The 24001-nt window shown below is 24.5% G+C and overlaps 1 protein-coding gene across 3 annotated transcripts in view; it reads left to right on the forward strand.

The window, feature by feature from the left end:
* Positions 1-20910, forward strand: part of LOC117175000 (E3 ubiquitin-protein ligase HECW2-like) — a 45701-nt gene extending 24791 nt beyond the window's left edge. For all 3 annotated transcript variants that reach the window (XM_033364491.1, XM_033364490.1, XM_033364492.1), the window contains exons 6-9: positions 2675-3024; positions 5932-6132; positions 12778-13737; positions 20512-20910. In XM_033364491.1, the coding sequence (XP_033220382.1) occupies positions 2675-3024; positions 5932-6132; positions 12778-13737; positions 20512-20623 (1623 nt within the window). In that variant the 3' untranslated portion in view covers positions 20624-20910. The remainder of the gene's footprint in view (positions 1-2674; positions 3025-5931; positions 6133-12777; positions 13738-20511) is intronic.
* Positions 20911-24001: the final 3091 nt, after the last annotated feature.

Here is a 24001-nt window from a genome sequence, read left to right on the forward strand (position 1 = left end):
CGGCTCTTGCATTTCTCAAAGTTTGAGACCGATATTTTATGTATAAAAAAAGTTCGAACGTTCAAAAAATGTTGAGGTTCAGAAAAAAGATGAAATAATTTTGAGTGAAGTTCCTACAAAAATGCTGTACCTAAACGTACTTTATTGTTTTCTAATACATTTCCCAAAGTTTCAGCTCGATATTTTATTTATAAAAAAAGTTCTTAGGTTTAAAAAAACATTCAGTGAACTGAAAAAGTGAGGTCGGTAATATAGGTATTTAACTGTGTCACATGCCCTTAAGGAAAGAAGTTTTCATTCGATCGGAAGATTTATTTTTCCTTTTAAGATATCTATCCTTGATATAAACAGTGTACAAAGTTTAAAATTTTTCTGGATTCTTAGGTAACACTGTGCAAATATGGCAATTTTGTTAAAAAATCATTTGTTTATAACGCTCTACATTGGAAACGGTTTCTCGTACGAAAAAAGTGCAAGATGCAAAAAAGTTTTATTTTTACTCAGCCATGTCAAAAATGATTTTATAATTTTTTTATCAATAAATAATGAAATTGTTTTTAAAAAAATTGACCCATATTTCGGAAACCTACCCAAGATATTCGTAATTAGGGGCCTTTTTTTAACCTTTCAAAAAAGAGTAATCCCGGGGACCTATTAGTGCATACAGAAGTGTTAGTGGTGACTGGATCGATAGAAAAATCATCTTTCTTGGTTGAAAATGTACTTTTTGATGAAAATTCAACTTTCTTCTAAAAAATGTGTCTTTTTGTCTTGAAACTTCAAATTCTTGATTGAATTTTAATCTTTTTTGTTTGAAAATATGGCCGTGTGATTGAATATGCTTGTGTGCTAAAAATTTAAAAATTTGGTTAGAAATTCAACTATTTTGTTAAAAATCTCATTATTTTGGGAAAGAAATCGTGTTTTGTCTTGAAAATGGTACAATTTGGTTAAATCGTTAAATATTTTCTGGAAAACTCGTCTCTTTTACCGGAAAATTCATGTATTTAATTGTTAATGCAATTTTTTGGTTAAAAATATTCAACTATTTTGTTGAAAATGCAATATATTTCGACTTTATATCTTAGTAACCGGGAAACGACAGCGAATTTATTTAATAAAGCGGGAATTATTTCTGATTGTACCAAAATTCCAGTTTTAATTATTTTAATAATTTTGGTCAATTTAGAAAAACTTTATCTACATTTGCAGATTTTTCATATTACCTCAGTATACGTTAATTAAATCATAATTTATTATTGAATTTCTATTATTTTCCATTATAAGAATAACCTTTTGATTTTGTTTTGCTCTGTGATATTTTTTTCGCTTTCTTAAGTTTGATAATCGAATGGATGATATTTCAAACAAACGTTTTATTCGCTTACTCCTGATTTATCGTGACTGGGAACAGGGAATTTTAGAAAATAATAATTTAGATAAAAAATTACTTCAAACAGTATTCAGAGTAGAAGTAGTATTTCAAAGAAAAAATATTTCTTAATTACGACAGAATTTTTTTCAATTGTTCTTTGCGAATTCATCTGTTTTTTAGTTAAAAATTCAACTACTTTATTGAAATTCTTGTAGAATTGTTGAAAATCAATAGATTTTTTTTGGTGAAAATTCAACATTTTTTTTCGTAAAAAATTAATGTTTATGTTTGAAAATTCATCTTTTTTTCAAAAAATCTAACTATTTTAGTTGAAGATTCATTATTTTATTTTAAAATTCATCAGTTTGGTTGAAAATTAATTTCTTTATCTGAGAATTTAATTGTTCCATTTTTAGTTTGTTAAGAAATATATTTTGTTGTTGCAGAAAATGATCTTTTTCTTTGAAAGTTAATTTTATTGTTAAAAAATTCTTCTTTTCGGTTAAAAATTCAAGCAATCCAATTAAATATTCATCATTTTAGTTGAAAGTTCATTTTTAGATTGGAAATTAAATTATTTGGTTGAGATGGCATTGAAATTTGAATGGATGAAATTAATTTTGTGACCAAAAATTACCTTTTTTAGTTGAAAATTCGTATTTTACGGTAGAAATTAATCTTCTAGGTTAAAAGTGAGTCGGTTTGGTCAAAATTAAATTATTCTAGTTAAAGATTCATAATTTCCGTTAAAAATGCATCTTTTTGGTTTAAAATTCAACTATTCTCGTTAAATATTTACAATTTTATTTGGAAAGTCATCACATTGTTTGAGAATGTAATTGTTTTTGTTTAAGTCAGTTTTTTTAAAAGTAATTTTTGTAACTTAAACTGTAACTTATTCATTTCGAAAATTCCATAGTTATATTTGAAAATGCATTTGCTTGGTTAAATATGAATTTTATCAACTTATAATTTAATTATTTATGTTTTGGTTGATAATTTATATTTTTTAGTGGAAATTAATTTTTTAAATTTGAAAATTCAACTGTTTCAGTTTAATGTTTTCAGTTAAGAATTCAACTATTCCATTCTTTGTTGGAACTTGATATTTTTTAGTGGAAAATTTAGTATTTGTTTCAAAATTGATCTATTTTGCAATGTTTTGTTCGGTTGTGACCGGGAATTTGAAATCCTCCGGCGAATCGTCACCCTAATTTCAATCTTCTGATTAATTCTGATTAATTCTTTTCCTTTTATTTTTTTTTTCAGTTAAATTTCAATGTTTCATTTGTATTGCAGAGATTTTTCATTAATCATACGAGAAAGACAACATCTTTTATTGACCCACGACTACCAACAGAAGCAATATATCCAAGAACAATGCTCGATGAAGCCCCAGTTCCTCCACCAAGGCCACAACAGTCAGCAGTTGCTGCAGCCGCAGCAGTTGCACCCGATATTCCAATAGCCTATAATGACAAGGTTGTTGCCTTTTTACGTCAACCAAACATAATGGATATTTTAAAGGAACGACACTCGGCTTTGGGTCAAAATGTTGCACTGAGAGAAAAAATTAATGCCATCAGGGTAGAAGGAAGTACGGCTTTGCAACGGTTAGGACATGACGTGCCGTTAGCACTCCTCTTAAGGTAAATAATTCATTTTGTTCTTAATTTAGGCAAGTGACATTATTTTTTTTTTTTTTGAGTGATGCCACTATTTTTTTTGCTATTTTGACAAAAATGCCACTAATGCCCCTAAAATTGTTGAATTTTCATCAAATTTATTAAATTTTCAGCCAAACGGTCATATTTTTAACAACAAAAACCAAATTTCTACTCAAAGTGATACATTTTTAATAAAAGTGTTCAATTTTCAACCAAAAAGGATAAATTTCCATGAAAAAATTTAATTTACAGACAAACAATAAATATTTTAACCAAAAAAGATAAAATCTGAAAAATGAAGTCTGTAAAATTGGAAGCTATTTTATTTGTAAATAATTCAAAGTTTTTGCACACCTACTATTAGGAGAAAAATTCATCTTTTTGGGTTACAATGTTTATTATTTGGTTGTAAATTTAATTATTTTTATCAAAATTCATTAATTTTGTTAAAAAGTCATCCGTTTCGGTTGAAAATGTAACTCTCAGTTAAAAATTAATTTCTACGTAGAAATTCGATTCTTTTTGTGAAAAATGCAACTGTTTGGTTTCCAGTTTAATTATTCTGATGAAAATTCAACAACTTTATTTAAAAAATGTACTTTTTGATCGAAAATTCAACTGTTTTGTTTAACATTTGTCTTTTTGGGTTGATAATTCAACTATTTTTTTAGAAAACTCATATTTTTGTATTCAAAATTCAATTGGTTGAAATATTGTGTCCTTGACTACCAAATCTTTTTTCGTTGAATTTAACTGTGTTTATTTAAAATTAAAGTATTTTCTGGTATAAATATCAACTATTACATTTTTCTTTGGAAGTGACTTATTTTAGTCGAAAATTTAACATTTGTTCAAAATTTATTGTTTTTAATTAAAAATTCACCTATTTGGTTGAAAGTTTAACTACTTTGTTAAACATTCAATTCTAGTTAAAAACTTATCTTTTTAGTTGAACGTATAACTATTTTGTTGAAAATTCCTCTTTTTTTGTTATTGAAAATTTAATTACTTGGTTTAATGTTGAACAACTTTGTTCAAAAATTATTTTAATTTTAATTGAAGATTCATCATTTTAGTTACAATTTTATCTCTTTAATTTAAAATTTCTACTTTTTATTTTGACTAGAAAATTAATCTTGACTGAAAATCGAACTATTCAATTTTTAATTTTTAAATTTATCATGTTTAATTTTGAACACGGTTTAAAATTAAAATTTCTTTGTAAACATTCTTTTTTTTTTAATTCATAATTTTCTTTGAAATTTATCTCTAGTTGAAAATCTGAATTAATTTGTTAAAAATTCTTCCATTCTTTGAATTAAAATTTGACTACTTGGTTGAAAATTCATTTTTTTTTTTGAAAATTCCTAATTTTTGTTGAGAATTTTATCTCTTTAGTTGAAAATTCTTCCTTTTTTACTTGAAAATTAATTTTTTGGTTGATAACTGAACTATTGAATTGTTAATTAAAAATTTATCATTTTTATTTGAAAATTCATTTGAAGTTTTACATGGTTTAAAGTTTAACTACTTTATTAAAATTCCATCATTTTAGTTGAAAGTGTAATTACATACTTTTTTTAAAGTTGAGCTATATCTAGTTCAAAATTTCTTTTAGTTGAAATTTTTTCTTTTTACTTGGAAATTACTATTTTTTGTTGAATATTGAACTATTATATTTTTGATGAAAGCTTTATCATTTTTAGTTCAAAATTCAATTACTTGTTGTAAAGTTGAACTAGTTTGTGAAAAATTAATTTTGTTGGTTGAAGATTCATCATTTTATGTGAAAATTTATATCTTTAACTGAAAATTTAACTAGCTTGTTGAAAATTCCTCCTTCGTTTTCGACCAGATAAACTATATTAAATAAATTGATATTAGAGATAGATGTTGGAGAGATGTAACTAGAGAGAATTTTTTTCACAATTATAAATGAAAATTTTTCTTCTTAACCAGCAGACGAAAAACACAAACATCAATTTATTTTATTCTTTGTTTTATTTGAAAAGTTATCTGTTTGCTTAAAAATTTCATTTTTTCGCTGAAAAATTAACTATTACGTTTTTTATTGAGAATTCAACTGCTGGCTTAAAAGTTGAACTACAGTGTTGAAAATTAGCTTTTTAAACTCTTTTTTTAGTTGAAAATTCACATTTTTTGGTAGAAAATAAACTTTTTGTTGAAAATTCTTATTTTAAAGTTGAAAATTCAACTCAAATCTTTCTTGGATGAAAATTCAACTATTTTTTTCAAATTCGTATTTTTTGGTATAAAATTCATCTTTTAGTTAAAGTACAACTGTTTGGTTTTAATAGATCTGTTTTGGTTGAGGATATTTTATTAAAAAATGCTATTTTTTATTCTTTTTTTGTTAAAAGTTAATTCTTTTGATTAAGAGTTTAAATATTCGAGTTTTACTTTCTTTGGCAGAAAATTAAACTTCTTGACTCAAAATTCATTAATTTTTTTTAATTGCATTATTGTTACTTTAAATATTACGCATTTAAAGCTTGTCAAATTGAATTTACCATAGCGCCGACATTAATTTATTTGAAATAATTTATTTCCTTGTCGATTTAGTTATCCATACAGTTGAAATTTTTGTCTTTCTTTTCTAAGTATTCGAAAGGAAGGTCTGCATACAAAAGATTTGTAGTCCAAAATTTGAAATATTTAAGACCCTGCTTCAGTTGGTTTCCAATTATGTATGTCATGTTTTTAATCTGAACTTAAAAAACTAAACACTGTGGATGAACTTTGCCAAAAATTAAAATAATATTTAATTAATTAAACGTAGAAATTATTCGAATCGTTTAAACATTTAACTGATCAAATTGGTACAAATGTACATGTCTAGTAAAAAACGTTGATGATTTTAATTTTCAGTTTGTTTGAGCAAGAAATTATGTCGTATATTCCGGGAAATGTTGGAAGATCTCCACTCAATAGCCCACATGCATCTCCTGGATTAGCGCGAGCTTCAGCAAGAGCACCAGCTCCTTATCGAAGGGACTTTGAAGCAAAACTGAGGACCTTTTACAGAAAGCTTGAAAGTAAGGGCTACGGACAAGGTCCCGGAAAATTAAAGTAAGTCTGAAATTTCGAATTTTAAATACTCTATATCCTCATTTATTAAATAAGATAAATATATTTCATGTATGGCACCGTTCAAAAACTAGGTGATACCGCCAGGGGAGTGGGATAATTAAAATTTAAGAAATTTAAATTGGACCAAAATCCAAATTAAAAATCCCATTTAACGTCCAATAATCAAATTGATGCAAAATCCTGTTAAATAAAACAAGAATCCAACGACCAAATTTGGACCACAACGAATAAACAAAAACCAAAAATCCTATTGTAATCTGAAAAACAAAGAAATAACATTTTCTGACAAAAATAAAAGAGAGGAAAGAAAAATGAGAAGGCAGCCAATCACATCCCCTTCCTTCTCTTTTTTCTTTCTTTCGTCTTTTTTATTTTTATTATTATCAAATTACAATAAAATAAAAATAAATAAAATATATAATGTAGATTATATATAATATAATAATATATTGGATAATTAATTAAAATAATTAAAATTTATAGGTTTAGAATGTTTCTCGCAATACTTAAAATTCTATCACTTTGAACAGTCAAAATCACAGTTTTTTTGTTTGTGTTTTTTTTTCTAGAAAAATCCTATTATTTTTTAGGAAATAAATGTACCCAGTCGTTTTGAATGTCACTTAATACTACGTGATATGATACTTATTAATAATGAATTTTTCCGGGAATTTTTCAAAATTTTTAGAATTAAAATTTTGTTCAACTTTGATTTCAACCATTTTTAAATAATTTCTTAAATTTTGATTTTTATAAATTATTATATCATTTAGTTTAGAATGCTTAATTCGAAAATCTTTCACTTTATAAATTCTCTATTTTAGATTTTTAATTTGTAAGTATATATTTTAATTTAAAGAAATATAAAATGCAGTTTTAAAGTTTAAAATAAATCAGAAGGTTTTAAAATCGAAAATTTTTTTATAAAAAGCAAGATGGCTGTTAACCGGGAAACCGGGAATTTTACGAATTTTCAGAAGAAAAATTTGTCTAAGTTACGTTTTAACAGTTTTTAAAATAATTAAAATGCAGTTTTGAGGATTTAAACAATTAAAAATTAAAAGTATTTGAAGTTGTAAATTTTTAATAAAAAAGAGTTTTATTTTATCAACTTTAAATATAAATAAATAATTTATTTTTCAAATGGATCTGTACTCTAAGTATAGAAATCTGAACAATAATTGATTTGACCAAACAATTCTAGATCCGTTCAAAATTTGAGAATTTCCAGATTATAACTGTTTCAATCCGAAATCCTTGATAAGAATTGAAATTAGTATATCATTTATTCCGTTAATTTTATTTTTAAATAACAATTTTAATGATTCAACAATAAAATATTTTTAATTTAGAGTTTCAGGTCTTCCTTCATATTATTTTTTATATTAAATTTAATAAATAAATTTATTACAATATTATTTCTATTAATTTTTTTAGCCATTAAAAAATGTAAACGTGCGTTTTATAATTTTCAACTTACAAATAAATCCATAATAATATAGCAATAATTAAAGTTTTTTATTAAGTTCAAAATATTGTGAGTCAAAATTATTTAATTTTTATCCCATTTAATTTGAAATTTCTTGATGTAGACAAAGAATAAGTATTTAATATTTAGCAATATTTAACTGTTCATTTAACACGAGTAAATTGGAACCAAATATTTAAAAGAAAACAATTTGAAACTGAATTGTTTTACATTGAAAGCTTTGAATCTTTAGATTTTCGAAGAAACTTTAGAACTTTTAGCGTTACAATTTTAATTCTATTTAAAAAGTGTTTCATTTATAAGTGAAGTTGTTAAATTTTGACCCATAAATAACAATTAAAAACTTATTATTTGTAGAAAAAATTTCAGTAATTTTAAGAGATATGTAGAAGTTTTTAAAAGATTCAAAATTAATTAAAAACTTGAAATTATTTCAAGTAGTTTAAACGAAGTGTGAAGTGAACTTCTAAATATATTTTAAAATTAATCGAAATTTTCCTACAATTTTTGAAAATCCTGCAAATTAAATAAAATCCTTGAAATCTTCCGTGTTCTTCTTTAATAATTTTTTAAATGTCTTATAATCTTCTTAAACTTTCTGTTACAATAATTTTTCAAAGTGAAAAATGATTTTCAATTTTCCTAAGAATCTTACGAAAATGTTTTATTCTTTTGAAGTCTCACAATTCTTAAAAAAATTCTAAATTTTTGGTTTGAAATTTGCAAAAATCTAAATTTTGTTTCAAATTCGGCTGTAAGTATTTGAAATTATTTCAAGTTCTAAATTTAATTCGAATCTTTTGAAAACTTCTAAATATTTCTTAAAATTACTCTAATATTTTTAAACTTAAAAATTAAAATTGCTTAAAACAACATAATTTTGAAAAATTTGTAAAGTTCATTGCTTCATTCTTTCATTTAGACTATTGAAAATGTTAACGTGGATTTATATTTTCAGAACTTAGTCTGAATCTTTGAACTCTATAATTGATAAAAGTTTTAAATTTTGCATTTTATTTGCATTTGATTTAACATTGTTTAATTGAAAAGTGTTCGTACCTTCCATTTGGTACGTGTAAATTTTTGAGCATTTGAATACACAATTTTTGAATTGAAAATTTTTAAACTTCAATTTTAAAAGTTTGGAATTCAAGGGTTCCACTTTGAATGCTTAAATCAGTTGTTTATTTTTTATTGTTTATTACTTCATGTGGAAACACCGGGAAATGACGGGAATTTTTTTCTTCGATTAAAACGGCCACCCTATTATAGTTTTTAAAATTTCTATAATTTTAATTCAAAATTATCTTAAAACTGTACAATTTCAAAAAATGGAATAATATCACAGTAATTTGGTTCTTTATTATTTATTTTAATTTTAAATGTAATACCTTTAAATTTTCCGATTAAACAAATGAATCATTTCAAATTGAAAAATATTTTATTGGAAAATTTCAAGAGTTAATAATAGTTCTAAAGGAAGATTTTGCAACTAAAATGTAATTGGTTGAATTTTTGAAAATCGAATTAGCAATTTAAAAAATACCAGTTTTTAAATGATTTAAATTTACTTCAAATAATTGAAATTTTGAAGGGTTTAATTGTAAAAAAGTATTAATATCACAATTTTTGTTGACTATTAATTTTGTCAATTTTGAATTAAGTTCGAATTCATTTAAGTTTCAAGGTTCTGGAGTTTAGACATTTTTTTTATTTTTAACGTTTCCCATTTAAAATTACTATTTAGTTTCAAAGTTTACTCAGTATAATTCAATTCATTCTTCGATTTTATAAAAATTCGACTAATTAGCATTAATATCAAATTATAATTTCGTTATGAAATAACAATTTCAAATTCTAGAATTTCAGAAGCTTTAACTTTGAAAGATTCAGTTTAGTTTTCAATATTAAATTGTCAAATATTATAATCGCTTTGAATGTAGAATTATTGAAATTCAAAAGTTTTCAAATTTTAATTATTCAATTTTGAACACTTTTAAGTATAAATCCAAAGAGTTTTCAAAAATCTTAACGAATTTTTTAAAAAATTAATTTTATTAACTAAATCTAAAATAATCCGTTATTGGTTGAAAATTGATTGTTTTTAATTGCAAATTCAATAATTTGGTTGAAAATTTATGTATTATGTTGAACTTTGAAGATCAAATTGATTGAAAGTTTAATTATTTTATTGAAAATTAGTTTGAAAAATATTTAAAAGCAATTGTTTCAACTGGAAGTTTGACTATTCCATTTTGGGGAGGCCATTTATAGTTTAATTTTAATATTCAACTATTTGGTTGAAAATTACACTTTTTTTTTATGAAAACTAATATTTTCAGGTTAAAATGTAAACTTTTCTCGAAAATGATATTTTTTGGCTTAAAAATTGAACTGCTTTCTGGAGGATACGTCTTTTTAAACTGAAAAATGTATTATTTTCGTAGAAAATTCAACTATTTGATCAAAAATTAACTGCTTGGTTGAGAATTATTTTGTTGTTGTTGTTAAAAATGAACTTTTTGGTTGAAAATTCCACTGTATGGTGGATTTTTTTTAATCATTTTGACAATTCTTTCCTGGTTGAAAACTTAACTTGACTTTTTTTTGAAAATTCGACTCTTGATAAAAATTTGATATTTTTCGGTTAAAAATGCAACTTTTTGGTAAAAAATTAATATATTGATGTTGAGAAGTCAACTGCTTTGTTGAAAATTCGTCCTTTTTTCAGTGTTTTCAACTGATTTTAATTAGAAATTAAAATATTTTTGGTCTATATTTTACGTTGAGAATTCATCTTTTTGGTTAAATTCTATTTTTTTTTATTCTAAATAAAAAGCTTTTCTTGGCTGAAATATAAACTATCATGTTTTTCGTTGAGAACTAATCTGTTTTTATAAAAAATTTATCTACTTAGTTGAAGTTCGAACCTCTTGCTTAAAAATTCAATTTTTTTTAGGTTGAAGATTCATAATTTTAGTTGATGATTTACCTATTTCGTGGAAAATTTAACTCTTTGATTGAGCATTTGTTTTTTTTATAGAAAATGTATCTGTTTGGATTAAAATTGCCAATTTCCGGCTTGAAAATCCAACTATTTGATGGTAAATTATACCATTTGGATGAAAGTTCCATCAATTGGTTGAAAATTTAACTACTCGGTTAAGAAGTCAATCATTTTCTTGAAAATTCGTCCTTTTTGCTTGAAAATTTAACTATTTGGCTGAAAATTCATCTTTGTAGGTCGAAAATTGAAGTATGTGGTTAAAAATTGAACAATTTCTTTCAAAACTCATTAATTTTGTTTAAAATTCAACTCTTTTTTTTTGTAAGTTTCTCTTTCTTATTTTAAAGTTTACTTGCTTTCGCAGAAATTAAATCTTTTTTTTGATAAAAATGCAACTGTTTGGTTAGAAATTAAGCTATTATACTATTTTCTTGAAAACTCAACTCTTTCGTAGAAAATTTACTTTTTGTTTTAAATTTATATTTTGGTGTTAAAAAATGAACTGAAATATTTTCTGGATGAAAGTTCCATTTATAAAAAAGAAAATTTCTTTTTTATAATTCATCTGTTTTAGTACAAAATTGAACTTTTTTGGATAAAAATGCAACTATTCGGTTGAGAATTTAATTTTTGATGTTACTGAGTTAACTGGAATCTTTTTTGGATGAAAACTCAACTTTTTTTGCAATAAAAAATTCTTTTGCTTTAAGATAGATTTCATATTTTTTGATAAAAATGCAACTATTTTTTAGAGAATTCAACAATTTTGTTATAAAGGCACCCATTTTGGTTAAAAATTCGTCTTTTTGGATTGAAAATTCCATTTTTTTTGGTCGAAAATGATGTCTTGTTAAAACATTCATAGTTTGATCGTGAAAACTTGACTAGAATCTTTTTCAAGAGAAAATTCAAATCTTTTTTTTGAAAATTTATCTTTTTGATTTAAAACTACATCTGTTATAGATGAAATTTAATTTTTTGTATGAAAATGAAACTTTTTGGTTAAAAATCGTTCTTCTTTGCTTGATAATTCAACTAATTTGTTTTAAACATTTGGAAATCACTATTTTCGTTAAAGATTTATGTGTCGTTAAAAATTCATTTCTTTGGTTAAAAGTTTAATTATATTATTGAAAATTAATCTTTTTTAATTGAAAAATCAACTACTTGGTTAAAAGGTTCAATAATTTAGATAAATTTTTTTAAATTTTTGAGTAAAAAATCTTTATTTGTTGGAAATTTGTCTTTTTGGTTTTAAAATTCTTTTCTTTTGTTGTATAAATTTAATTATTTTTTCATTAAAATATAAACTATGACTCTTTTTCGTTGGTAATTTGCCTTTCTAGGTTGAAGATTTAACTATTATGTTAAAAATTCAATGATTTTGTTGAAAAATCCAGTATTCTGTTACAGAGTTATCTTTTAAAGTAGAAAAAACTTATTATTATTTTCATCTGAGCAATACAAATATTGTTAAAAATCCGAAATTCTCTTCAATTCTGTCATATTCTCGGTTATATAACCTGAACTAAAATTCTTGGGAATTTAAGAACTCTAATTCAACTATGTGGTGAAAAATTGATTTATTTTCTTGTAAATTTAACTCTTTCTTCAAAAATGCAACTATTTTGTTGGAAAGTCATATTATTTCCTAAATTTAACTACTGTTTTGAATGTTCGTCGTTTGAACTTGAAGATTCGACTATTTGTTAAAAACGAAACTGCTTGTGGTTAAAGTTTTTTATTTTTTGCCTGAAAATTCGACCATTCGAAGGAAAATTCGTTTTTTTTTTTTTTTAGATAAAACATTCAACTATTTGTTGAATTTTCATTGGAGGTTAATCTCTTTGGGTAGAAAATTAATTTGTTGTTGTTAAAAATTCAATTATTTTGGTGAAAAAGCAATATATTCCCTTCTTTCTCCTGTCTTAAGAGCTAGCATTTTGTGCTTCAAAATCTGAAAATATAATTTTTTGTGTTTTCTTTTATGCATTTATCAAATTAAATCCCAGAAATTATCTGTGACAATGAAAGAAAGGGATGGAAAAAGTGTTTAAAATAGAGTGGCGTATTTTTTGAACGGCGCCTAGGAAGAATGTGCGCTCTAAAATTTAACTACTTTACGCAGGTTACACATCAGAAGAGAGCACTTGTTGGAAGATGCATTTACTCATATAATGGCAGTGTCCAAGAAAGACTTACAAAAAGGTAAACTGGTCGTGATTTTCGATCGCGAAGAAGGCTTAGATTATGGAGGACCATCCAGAGAATTCTTTTTCCATTTATCGCGCGAACTCTTCAATCCCTATTATGGTTTATTTGAGTACTCAGCCAATGACACCTACACTGTTCAAGTATCACCAATGTCCGCTTTCGTAGATAATTATCATGACTGGTTCCGATTCTCGGGACGAGTTTTGGGATTGGCACTCGTCCATCAATATTTACTTGATGCCTTTTTCACCCGGCCATTTTACAAAGCTCTTCTCCGAATACCAGCAAGTTTGAGCGATTTAGAGAGCTTGGATCAAGAGTTTCATCAAAGCTTGCTGTGGATTAAAGAGCGAGACATCAGTATAGAGCCGCTTGAGCTGACCTTCTCCGTGACGGAGGAATTGCTGGGCAGAGTGGCAGAACGCGAATTGAAACCTGGTGGCCGAAATATTGCAGTTACTGAAAAAAATAAAAAGGAGTACTTGGAACGTGTTCTACGATGGCGCTTGGAACGAGGAGTTGCAGAACAGACTGAGTCGTTGGTTCGAGGTTTCTATGAAGTGGTCGATCCTCGACTAGTTTCCGTCTTTGATGCTCGCGAATTGGAATTGGTGATTGCTGGTGCGGCGGAAATCGATTTGAATGATTGGAGAGCTCACACGGAATACAGAAGCGGATATCACGATGCACATCCGGTGGTTGAATGGTTCTGGAGTAGTATCAGTCGTTTCACGAATGAACAGAGATTAAGACTGTTGCAGTTTGTCACTGGGACTTCAAGTATACCCTATGAAGGATTTGCGGCGTTACGTGGGTCTACAGGACCCAGAAAATTCTGCATTGAAAAGTGGGGCCGACCAAACAGTTTGCCAAGGTATGAATTTCAAAATATTATCACTTAAGGGTCTTCTAGACAGACGTGTGGCGGCGCCAGCTATGCAGTTGGCCTATTATCGTTCCAATTGCATGGCAAAATCAAAGATCTTTGGTAAAATAATAACATTCAATTTAATAACACAGTAAAAGTAGTTTACTGATAAAGTATTCGCAGGACAAAGGTAATAAAATTAAATTTTTAGAAGCAACAAATGATCAACATGTTGTTAAAGAATGGCAAATGCGATTTTAGGGGATGATGTCAAATTGAAGTTTTGTGCCAATGGTGTTACATATAAAGTGTTTAGGTATATTTTCATGTTTTTAAAGTTTTTCTCTTTTTAAAAATATTATTTTATTGTTAATATTAACTGTGAATAACGTGCATTTTTTAATATAATCGAAAATAACGTCTTTGTACTTTAGATTATAAAAGAAATATCTTAATATATTTTCAAAATTTTCAAGTTAAAAAAAATGAACTAAAATTATACATTGCAAACAAATTTAATTTATTTTAGTGAATTTGTTTAAAATTTTGCTTTTCAGCATAACTATTTTCATAATATTTAGCCCAAGATTAACGATTATAGTTGGCTTGAAATTAAACATGAACTTGAAGGTCTTATTCTAAAAAAGAAATCGCATCATAGGAACTAAGTTTTTAAAATAATTTCCAAATTCTACAGAAAAGGATAATCAATACATGTTTATTTACATTTAAAATGATTAAATTATGTCTTTTAAAGAATATTTGACTGAAGATATAAATAATTGTACAGATTTCGATGACTATAATGTAATAGAATAAAGCTTTTTTAAGGTGAAATTCTTATAATTTGATTGTTACTATTTAAAATTTTATGTTTTTTTTTATTTTGCTACCACATGGACAATAAGATTTTGGAAAAATTCAAAATTATTCAAATTTTATTTTGAAAGGTTAATTTTAAGCTTTGAAGATTTAAAAATATGTCGAAAAAGAATCTGAAAGATTTTAAAACAATTTGTTCGGATTATTTTTTTTTTATTTGTAGAAGTGAAATTGTCTCAAGATTCATGGTTAAATGTCCAATGATTTCTTTATTCTGAAAGAGGGATTTTAAAAGAAAATGAATCAAAATTACAAAAAAAATTCTATTATTCTTAATAAATATTTCAAAGTATTCCAACAATTCAAATTTAATTTTTGAACTTGTGAAAAATTTAATTTTTTGTGATGTTTCAACCCAATGAAAAAATTTTGTTTAGATTCTCAGAAAAATTTTAAATGATTTTTTATTTTTAAAAATTAGCTTTAGGATAATTTTGTAAAAGATTTCAAAGTATTTCCAAAAAATGTTCGAAAAAGAATCTGGAAGTCTTTAAGACAAATTTTGTTGTCTTTAAAAAATTTTAAAAGGCATTTAGAATTTTTAGATATTTTAGAAAGGTTTTAAAAAAAGAATGGTTAATTTGAAAATTATAAATATTTTGAAAAAAATGTAGATTTTTTACAATTTTGTAAAAAGAAGCTTTTTATGAATTTCGAAAGGTTTTTAGAGAATCAAACAATATTCTCTAGATTGTTAGGAAAATTTAAAGTTATTTTCTGGAAGATTTTAGGACAATTTTTTTTTATTTTGCAGAATTTAAACAAAAATTATAGTTTACAAAATTTTGAAGTGTAAAAAAATTAACTAAAATTATAAATTGTAAACAAATTTAATTAATTTTAATGCATTCATTTAAAAATTTGCTTTTCGTCATAACTATTGTCATGAAATTTATCTTAGGATTTAAAATGAAATGGAATTTTGATTATACTTGTTCTTAAATTAAACATGAACTAAAGTTATTCTAAGCTCAACTTAAGTTTGATAATAGAATTGACGATATTTCAAATATAAAGTAAAAATAATTTTCTTATCCTGACGTGTACAGCAAATTGGAGAAAATAATTATTTAGAAAAGGAAAGTACTTCAAGCAGTTTTCAGAGTAGAAGTAGTATTTGAAAGAAGAAATAACTCGTAATTATAATAAATTTTTTAAAATTATTGCTTGCTAATTCATATTTTTTTAGTTAAAAATTCATCAAGTTAGTTAAAAGTTAAACTCGTTTTTTTAAATTAACTTCTTTGGTTGAAGATTCATTTTGATTTTAAATTAATTTCGAGTTGAAAATGTAACTACTTTGTAGAAAACCAATTCATCTTTTTTTGGTGAAAATTCAACTATTTTGATTGAAAATTGATATTTTGCATTTATAAATTAAATTATTTTAAAAAAATTATTTATTTATTCATCTTTTCGCGGTAAAATTCAACTATTTCAGTAAAGTATTCATCATTTTAGATTAAAATTAATCAGTTTTGTTGAAAATTAATTTCTTTACCTAAAAATTTAACTGTTCCATTTTTAGTAGCCAATTGACCTTTTCTACTTCAAAATTGAACAATTTGAATGAAAATTTGTCTTTTTCAATTGAAAATTAAATTATTTCATTAAAAATCCACATATTTGGTTAAAAAATGTATTCTCTTCTAGAAAATAATCTTGTTCTTTGAAAGTTAGTCTTCTTGTTTAAAAATTCTTCTTTACGGTTAAAAATGCAAGCATTCAAATTAAATATTTACCATTTTAGTTGAAAATTCATCTTTTAGATTGGAAATGAAATTATTTGGTTTAAATAGAAATGAAATCTGGTTGTATAAAGTTGTTTTTTAACTAAAAATTAAATTTTTTGTTAGAAATTGATCCCCTTGTTTAGAAATTTGTCTTTTTTGTCAAAAATTCAATTATTCTAGTTAAGGATTCATCATTTCAGTTAAAAATTCATCTATTTGGTTTAAAATGCAACTATTGCAGTTAAATGTTTACAATTTTACTTAGAAATTCATCACTTTGTCTGAAAATGTAACTTTTTTCTGCAAGTTAGTTTTTTTGTTGAAAGTTAGTTTTTTGTTGTTGAAAGTAATTTTTTAAACTGACAATTTACTTATTCCAAATGAAAATTCTATAATTGTAGTTTAAAATTCATCTGTTTGGTTAAATTGTCGTTTTTATATTAGGACAGGGAGTTTCCGGAAAGAAATATAATTTAATTTGGAATAAGAAAATTTTTAACATGAAGCGGGAATTTTTTAAAAGAATTATCATTCAGATTTAGAAAAACGGATTTAAAAAAATCTTTATTCCAAGTCAGAATTTGTCAGATTTTGAAAGTCCTCTCTTCCAAATTTTAGATAAAGAATATACTTTTTAGAGTAGAAGTAGTATTTCAAAGAAGAATTATTGCTAAATGGCAATTGAAAATTTCGTTACATTGTTTATTGCGAATTCATTTTTCTTCAGTAAAAAATTCAACTAAATGGTTGAAAGTTAAACTCTTCTGTTAAAAATTAATTTTTTTGTATGAAGATTCATCATTTTCATCGAAAATTCATCTCTTTTTAAAAATGTTATTACCTTGTTTAAAATCAATTTTTTATCAAAAAGTTTAACTATTCAAGTAGGTAATTTAACGATTTTGAGGAAAATTCATTTTTTTTTTATTTCGAATTAGATTTTTAACGGAAAATTCAACCATTCTATTTTTGATTGGAAATTCAGATTTTTAAAATGAAAATTCAACTATTTGGTTGAAAATTAACGTATTTTTTACTGATTTTTTTGGTACAAAATATTTTTTCTTTCTTGAAAAGATAATTGCTTTGCTAAAAAAATTTCCATTTCAGTTAAAAATTCAAGTATTCGAATTAATTTTTTTTGATTTTAATGAAAAATTCATTTCTTTTAAAAAACGTAATTAATTTGTTGAAAATCAATTTTTAAATAAAATTTTTTAGTTTATAAAGAGATTTTTAACGAAAAATTGAACTATTTGTTTAAAAATTAACATTTTAATTTAAAAATTCAATTTTTTTATTGAAAATGTATGTATTTTCTGGAAAGTCCATCTTTTTTGTAGGTATAAAATTCATATATTCTAGTTCAAGATTCATAATTTTAGTTGAAAATTCATCACTTTGGTCGAAAATTGATGAAAAGTTAAACTCTTTTGTTAAAAATTAATTATTTCGGTTGATTTTTTTTTTCATTTTACTTAGAAATTCGTTTCTTTTTCGTGAATTTATATTTGGCCGAGAATTTCACCCATTTTAGAAGAAAAATCTGTACAAGCTCGATTAGATAAAAAAAAATAGTTGAATTTTTATCTTCTTTAATTATGATATTCTCCAGTTTATAATGCGTAATTGAAAATCTTTTACTTAATTTAAACAATTGAAAATAAAAAGAGTTTGAAATTGAAAAGTTTTGATAAAAAAAATGTTTATTTAATCAATTGAAGAATTTCCAGAGTTCAGCGTTGATTTTTTATGTATAAATAACAATTGGAAACTTATTTGTAGAACAATTCGAGTAATTCTTAGAGATATTTATAGGTTTTGAACAAATTCCAAATTGTGAAAGGCTTCAAAAAAATAAAAACATTTTCTTAAGATTTCTAAAAGAATAGAAAATAATTTTTTATCTTAAAAGATAATTTGAAATTTGAATCATCTTAAAAGGTATTTAGAATTTGTGAAAAACTTTTAATAATAATTTTAAATTTGAAAAAAATGAGACACAACATATATATTTTTGAATACTTTGAAATAAAATTTTTAACTTTTTAAGGATATCTAATCTATTTAAAATTAAGATAATTCAACTTTTAATGCAAAAATGGTTCAGTTTAAAAAATATAATGGTTCAAGTTTGAATGTTTCTAGCTTAAAATTGGCTAAAATACTATAATTTTGTAATTTAAGGATTGCTTTTTCAATTTAGAGCATTGAAAATAACATGCATTTATATTTTTTAAACTGAATCTGAAACTTTAAACTCTACAATTATAATAATTGTAGAATTTTTAACTTTGATCAATTATTGATAAAAGTAAAAAATTCTAAATTTTCTAGTTTATATGCATTTAATTTAAAATTATTTTATTGAAAAGTGTTAGTACTTTCCAATTGATAGGTGTAAGTTATTGAGTATTTAAATACAACTGTTTTTTAATTTATAAACCTTTAATCTTCAATTTTAAAAGTTTAAACTTTAAAAATTTCATTCCCAAGAATTTTTTGTAAAGCCTGGGAATTTTTTCGAGAGCATGTTTACCTGTTGTTTAAATTGTATTATGTTTAAAAAAATTTAATTGGAAATTAATTTTCTTAACTAAAAATTTAATTTGTTAAATTGTTTGGTTGAAAATTCAAATTTGTTTCACTTTTGTTTTCTCTTAACGGCAAATTTTTTTTAGTTGAAAATTCGTCGTTTTGTCTGATTAAAACTGCCTTTGATTTATAATAAAAATCTTTTTTTGATTAAAACTTTAACTACCTGATTGAAATTTAAACTGTTTTGTTAAAAATACCTTTTTTTTTGTCAAAGATTCATTATTTTATTGAAAATACACCTCCCTGTCTAAAAATAAATTTTTTAAACTGAAAATTTAGCTATATTCTATTTTTGGCCGAAAATTTAATCTTTTTCCTTGCAAATTCAAATGTTTGCTTGACATTTTTTCGCTCTTGAATGACAAATTTTTCTTAGTTGAATGTTCGTTTTTTGATAAAATCAAATTTTATTTAATATCGAAATTTTTTTCTAATAAAATATATATAATATAAAAATATATAATACATTTTTTTTAACAATTCATATTTTTTTGTTGAAAGTTAAACTACTTTGTTAAAAATGCATGTTTTTTTGTTAAACATTCATCTTGTGGGTTGAAATTTTACTATTTTGTTTGAAAATTCCTCTTTTTTGCTACGAAATTATTCTTTTTGGTAGAAAGTTAATCTGTTTCAGTGGAGAATTCAACTTTTTTGTTGAAAGTTTGTTTCTCTTAATGTAATTCAACTGTTTTTTATTTAAAGTCATAATATTTTTAGGTAGAAATATCAACTATTACTTTTTTTGAAGATTCATATCTCCGGATGAAAATTGAAGAAGTTGAATGGAATTAAAAAAAAAATTAATTTCTTTTAACTGACAACTTTTTTTTTTGATATTCGTCTTTTTTGGAAGACAATAATTATTACTGATTCTGTGTTTTTGGTTTGAAGATTCAAACATTTTGGTAGATAATTCCACTATTTGGTTGAAAATCAATTTTTTTGTTGAAATGCATACTATTAGGTTGAAAATTCAACTATTTGGTTAACAATTTGTCATTTAGGCTTGAAAATTCAACAGGTTGGTTCAAAATTTCTTATTTTTCGCTAAGAATGTTTAAAGTTTTAATTATTGGTCGAAAATTGAACTTCTCTGTTCAAAATACTTTTATTTTTGTTTTTCATTTCTTTGACTGAATATTTAAGTTTTTGATGAAAATGCACTTTCTTTGTTGAAAATTAATTTTTTTTTATCTGAAATTTCAACAAGTCCATTTTCAAAATATGAAAATTGATATTTTTCAGTTGGAAATTTATGTATTTTATTAATTAATACTTTTGTATGAGAATTAGTCTGTTTTGGTTGAGGACTCAACTATTTCGTTCAAAATTCGTCTTTTTGGGTGGAAAATGTAACTATTCTGTTGAAAAATTCTTTTTTGTTTTGTTGGCAAATAATTTTCGAACTGTAAATGTAACTATTAGATTTTTGGTTCAAAATCTGATTATTTTTGCCTCTGAAGTCTGTTGTCGATAGAGTTGAAAAAATATTTTTTTGGCAACGTAAAAAATAAATTAAATATATATATATATATAACAAATGAATTGTTTGTTTTTTTTTCAGGGCACACACGTGCTTCAATAGGCTGGATCTTCCGCCATATCCTACTCCAGAAATTTTATACGAAAAATTATTATTGGCTGTCGAGGAAACTAACACCTTTGGAATTGAGTAAGGTTTTGGGAACTATTGATTTGATGTTGCCATATTACAGTGATAAACCGCAACAAATTTCAAATCTTAGATATTTGCTAACTAGCATTTTTTTACACGACTGCATTTTAGAACAAAAAAAAACAAACAAACAAACATAAAGATCAAAATGTAAATAGTTGAAGGAAATGTTTTTAAATTACGGGTTAAATATTCTGCACGTATTGTACAAAGCTGGTAGATTATGAAAAGATATATCAACGACACTCAATTGTGTCCTATGGGATCGGTGCAAATAATAAAAGCAAGGATAAAGTCGTTCGTCCTTTTACTGCTTCAAGTCATATTTCTAGTTGGAATATTGAGTATATATACTGAATTTTTAAAGTTACTCAAAATTCTCGAACGAATGCGTTTCAGAAAGGTCGAAAGTAGTTAGGAAGTTACTATATTTTTAATATTTATTATGACGACACGCTTGTATGCTATGAAACCAACAGTTCTTAATGTCGTATAAATTGTATTGCAGAAAAGATGCGTACGAAATTTTTGGGGGATGTCCATTTGATCGCCGTCTGCCAGCCGTGTGTTTATTAGGCTACGAATTCATTTCATTATTTTTAAATTCAACTACTTGGTTCAAAGTTAAACTCATATATTAAAAATTAATTTTTTGGATTGTAGGATATTCAAATAGGAAAACAATCCAATGTAAAATCCTCCTTCAACGTCCAATAATCAAATTGATGAAAAAAAATTTCTTGAAAATATAATCAAGAATCCAACGTCCAAATTTGGACAACCGCCACAAAATGTTCCCATTGGAATCTGGAAAAACAAAAAGGAATCAAGTCTCCCCCTCCTTTCTCCCTAAAAAAGAAAAAAAGAAGAAAAGAAAACTATTTATCTTTACTTTGGATGAAAATAAAAAGGAGGAAAGAAAAATGAGAAGGCAACCAACCAAATCCCCTTTCTTCTCTTTTTTATTTCTTTCGTCCTCTTTATTCCAACCATTATCAAATTTCAATAAAAAACATTTTAAAAAAACAATAAATAAAATTATGTAATAATCACCAACGTTTCAGCACTCATACAGTGCCCTTATCAAGGCAAAAAAAAAAAATATATAATATAAAATAAAAAAAATGAAATGAAAGAAAATAAAACAAAAATAATATTCCTGGCAACAAATTTTATTTTTATTTTATTTTGATTTTATTTTATATTATATATTTTTTTTTTGCCTTGATAAGGGTGCTGTATGAGTGCTGAAACGTTGGTGATTATTACATAATTTTATTTATTGTTTTTTTAAAAAAATTTTTATTGGGATTTGATAATGGTGGGAATAAAGAGGACGGAAAAATTAAAAAGAGAAGGAAGGGGATTTGGTTGGTTGCCTTCTCATTTTTCTTTCCTCCTTTTTATTTTCATCCAAAGTAAAGAAAAATAGTTTTCTTTTTTAGGGAGAAAGGAGGGGGAAACTTGTTTCCTTTTTGTTTTTCCAGATTCCAATGGGAACATTTTGTGGTGGTTGTCCAAATTTGGTCGTTGGATTCTTGATTATATTTTCAAGAAATTTTTTTTTTTTTAAATTGAACTATTCCAGTCGAAAATGTAACTATTTTGCTGAAAATGCATTTTTTTTTTGAAGAATTAGATTTTTAATAGAAAAATGGAACTATTTTATTTTTTTTTGAAAATTTATTTTTTGTCCCTCTTTTTGCAATTGTTACTTTTGTCTCTGATGAACCGAAAAGTAAAGTAGTTTGGAGATCTGTTTTTTAATTGTAAATATTTTTTTATGATTTTATAGCATAACAATTTTTTTGATAAGAAAACAGCTTTTTGTTCGATCTTAAATTGAAAATTTACCTTTTTTTAAAATGAAATTTCGACTAATTGGCTGGAAATAGAAATTTTTTACTTAAGAATTCAACTATTTGTTTGAAAATGTATGTACTTTGTGGAAAATTCGTCTTTTTTATAGAAAATTAATCATTGTGGTTGAAAATTCCTCTTTTTCATAAAAATTTCAACCCTTCCAGTCGAAGATTCATCATTTTAGTTGTAAAATCATCAATTTGGTTGAAAATTGATTTTCTCAACTGAAAATTCAACTGTTCCATTTTTAGTTGAAAATTAGTCTTTCTTAGTTAAAAGTTCAACAATTTGAATAAAAATTGTTCTTTTTTAATAGAAAATTCAACTATATTGTTGAAAATACACGTATTTCCTTTAAAAAATCGTTTTTTTAATGGACAATTATTTTAAATTTTTATTTTAACTTTTTAATTATTCAGATTGATTTTTTAGTTGAAAATGCGTCTTTTTGGTAAAAATCAATTTTCTTGGTTGAAAATTCAACTATTCTAGTCAAAGATTTACAATTTTAGATGAAATTTAATAACTTTTTTTGAACATGTAACTTTTTTTTAAGAAATTTTTTTTATTGAATGTAATTTTTTCAAACTAAAAATTTAACCTATTACACTCGAATAGTGAAAATGATCTTTTTCTTTGAAAGTTAATCTTTTTGTTAAAAATTCAAGTGTTCCAATTAAATATTTGTCATTTTAGTTTAAAATTCATCTTTTATGTTGGAAATCAAATTACTTGATTAAAAGTCGAGCTATTTTGTTGAAAAATATTATTATTATTTTTTGAAGATTCATAATTTTTATTAAAAATTAATTTTTTCCCGCAAATTTGTTTCCTTTTTGGTTGAAAATTATTTTTTTTTTTCAACAGAAAATGTAACTTTTATACCAGTTAAACATTTCGCAGTATTAATTAAAAACTCATTTCTTTGGCTGAACATTCATTTTTTGACTCAAAATTAAATAATTATATTTTTGGTTGAAAAATTATTTATTTTTTCAGTTGGAAATTCGTCTTTTTGGTAGAAATTAATCTTCTTTCTAAAGTTCAATTATTTAATTCAAATACTTTAGTTGAATATTTCATAGGATTAATTAAAAATTAATCTGTTTGCCTAAAAATTCATTTCTTAACTGAAAATTTAAGTTTTGGTTGACAATTGATCTTTTTTCAGTAAAAATTTATTTTTGTTAGTTTGAAAATTCAACTATTTAAATTGAAGATTAATCATTTTGATTGAAAATTCATGAGTTAAGTTAAAAATAAATTTTATTGACTAAAAATGTACCTATTCCATTTTTGATGAAAGTTGATTTTTTTTCTAGTTCAAAATTCATCTATTTGGTTGAAATTTTGTCTTCTTTAATTGAAAAATCAACTATTTCGTTTAAAAAATCAGGGTGGCCGCTGGACCGGGAAACCTGGAATACCGGAAGTGACCGGAAATTTTATGACACCGGGGAAAACCGGGAAATGACAGTGAATTTATTTTTTGACCGGGAATCTTACCAAATTTTCA

The sequence above is a fragment of the Belonocnema kinseyi genome, chromosome 6 (genome assembly GCF_010883055.1).
Source record: "Belonocnema kinseyi isolate 2016_QV_RU_SX_M_011 chromosome 6, B_treatae_v1, whole genome shotgun sequence".
NCBI classification, from domain to species: domain Eukaryota; kingdom Metazoa; phylum Arthropoda; class Insecta; order Hymenoptera; family Cynipidae; genus Belonocnema; species Belonocnema kinseyi.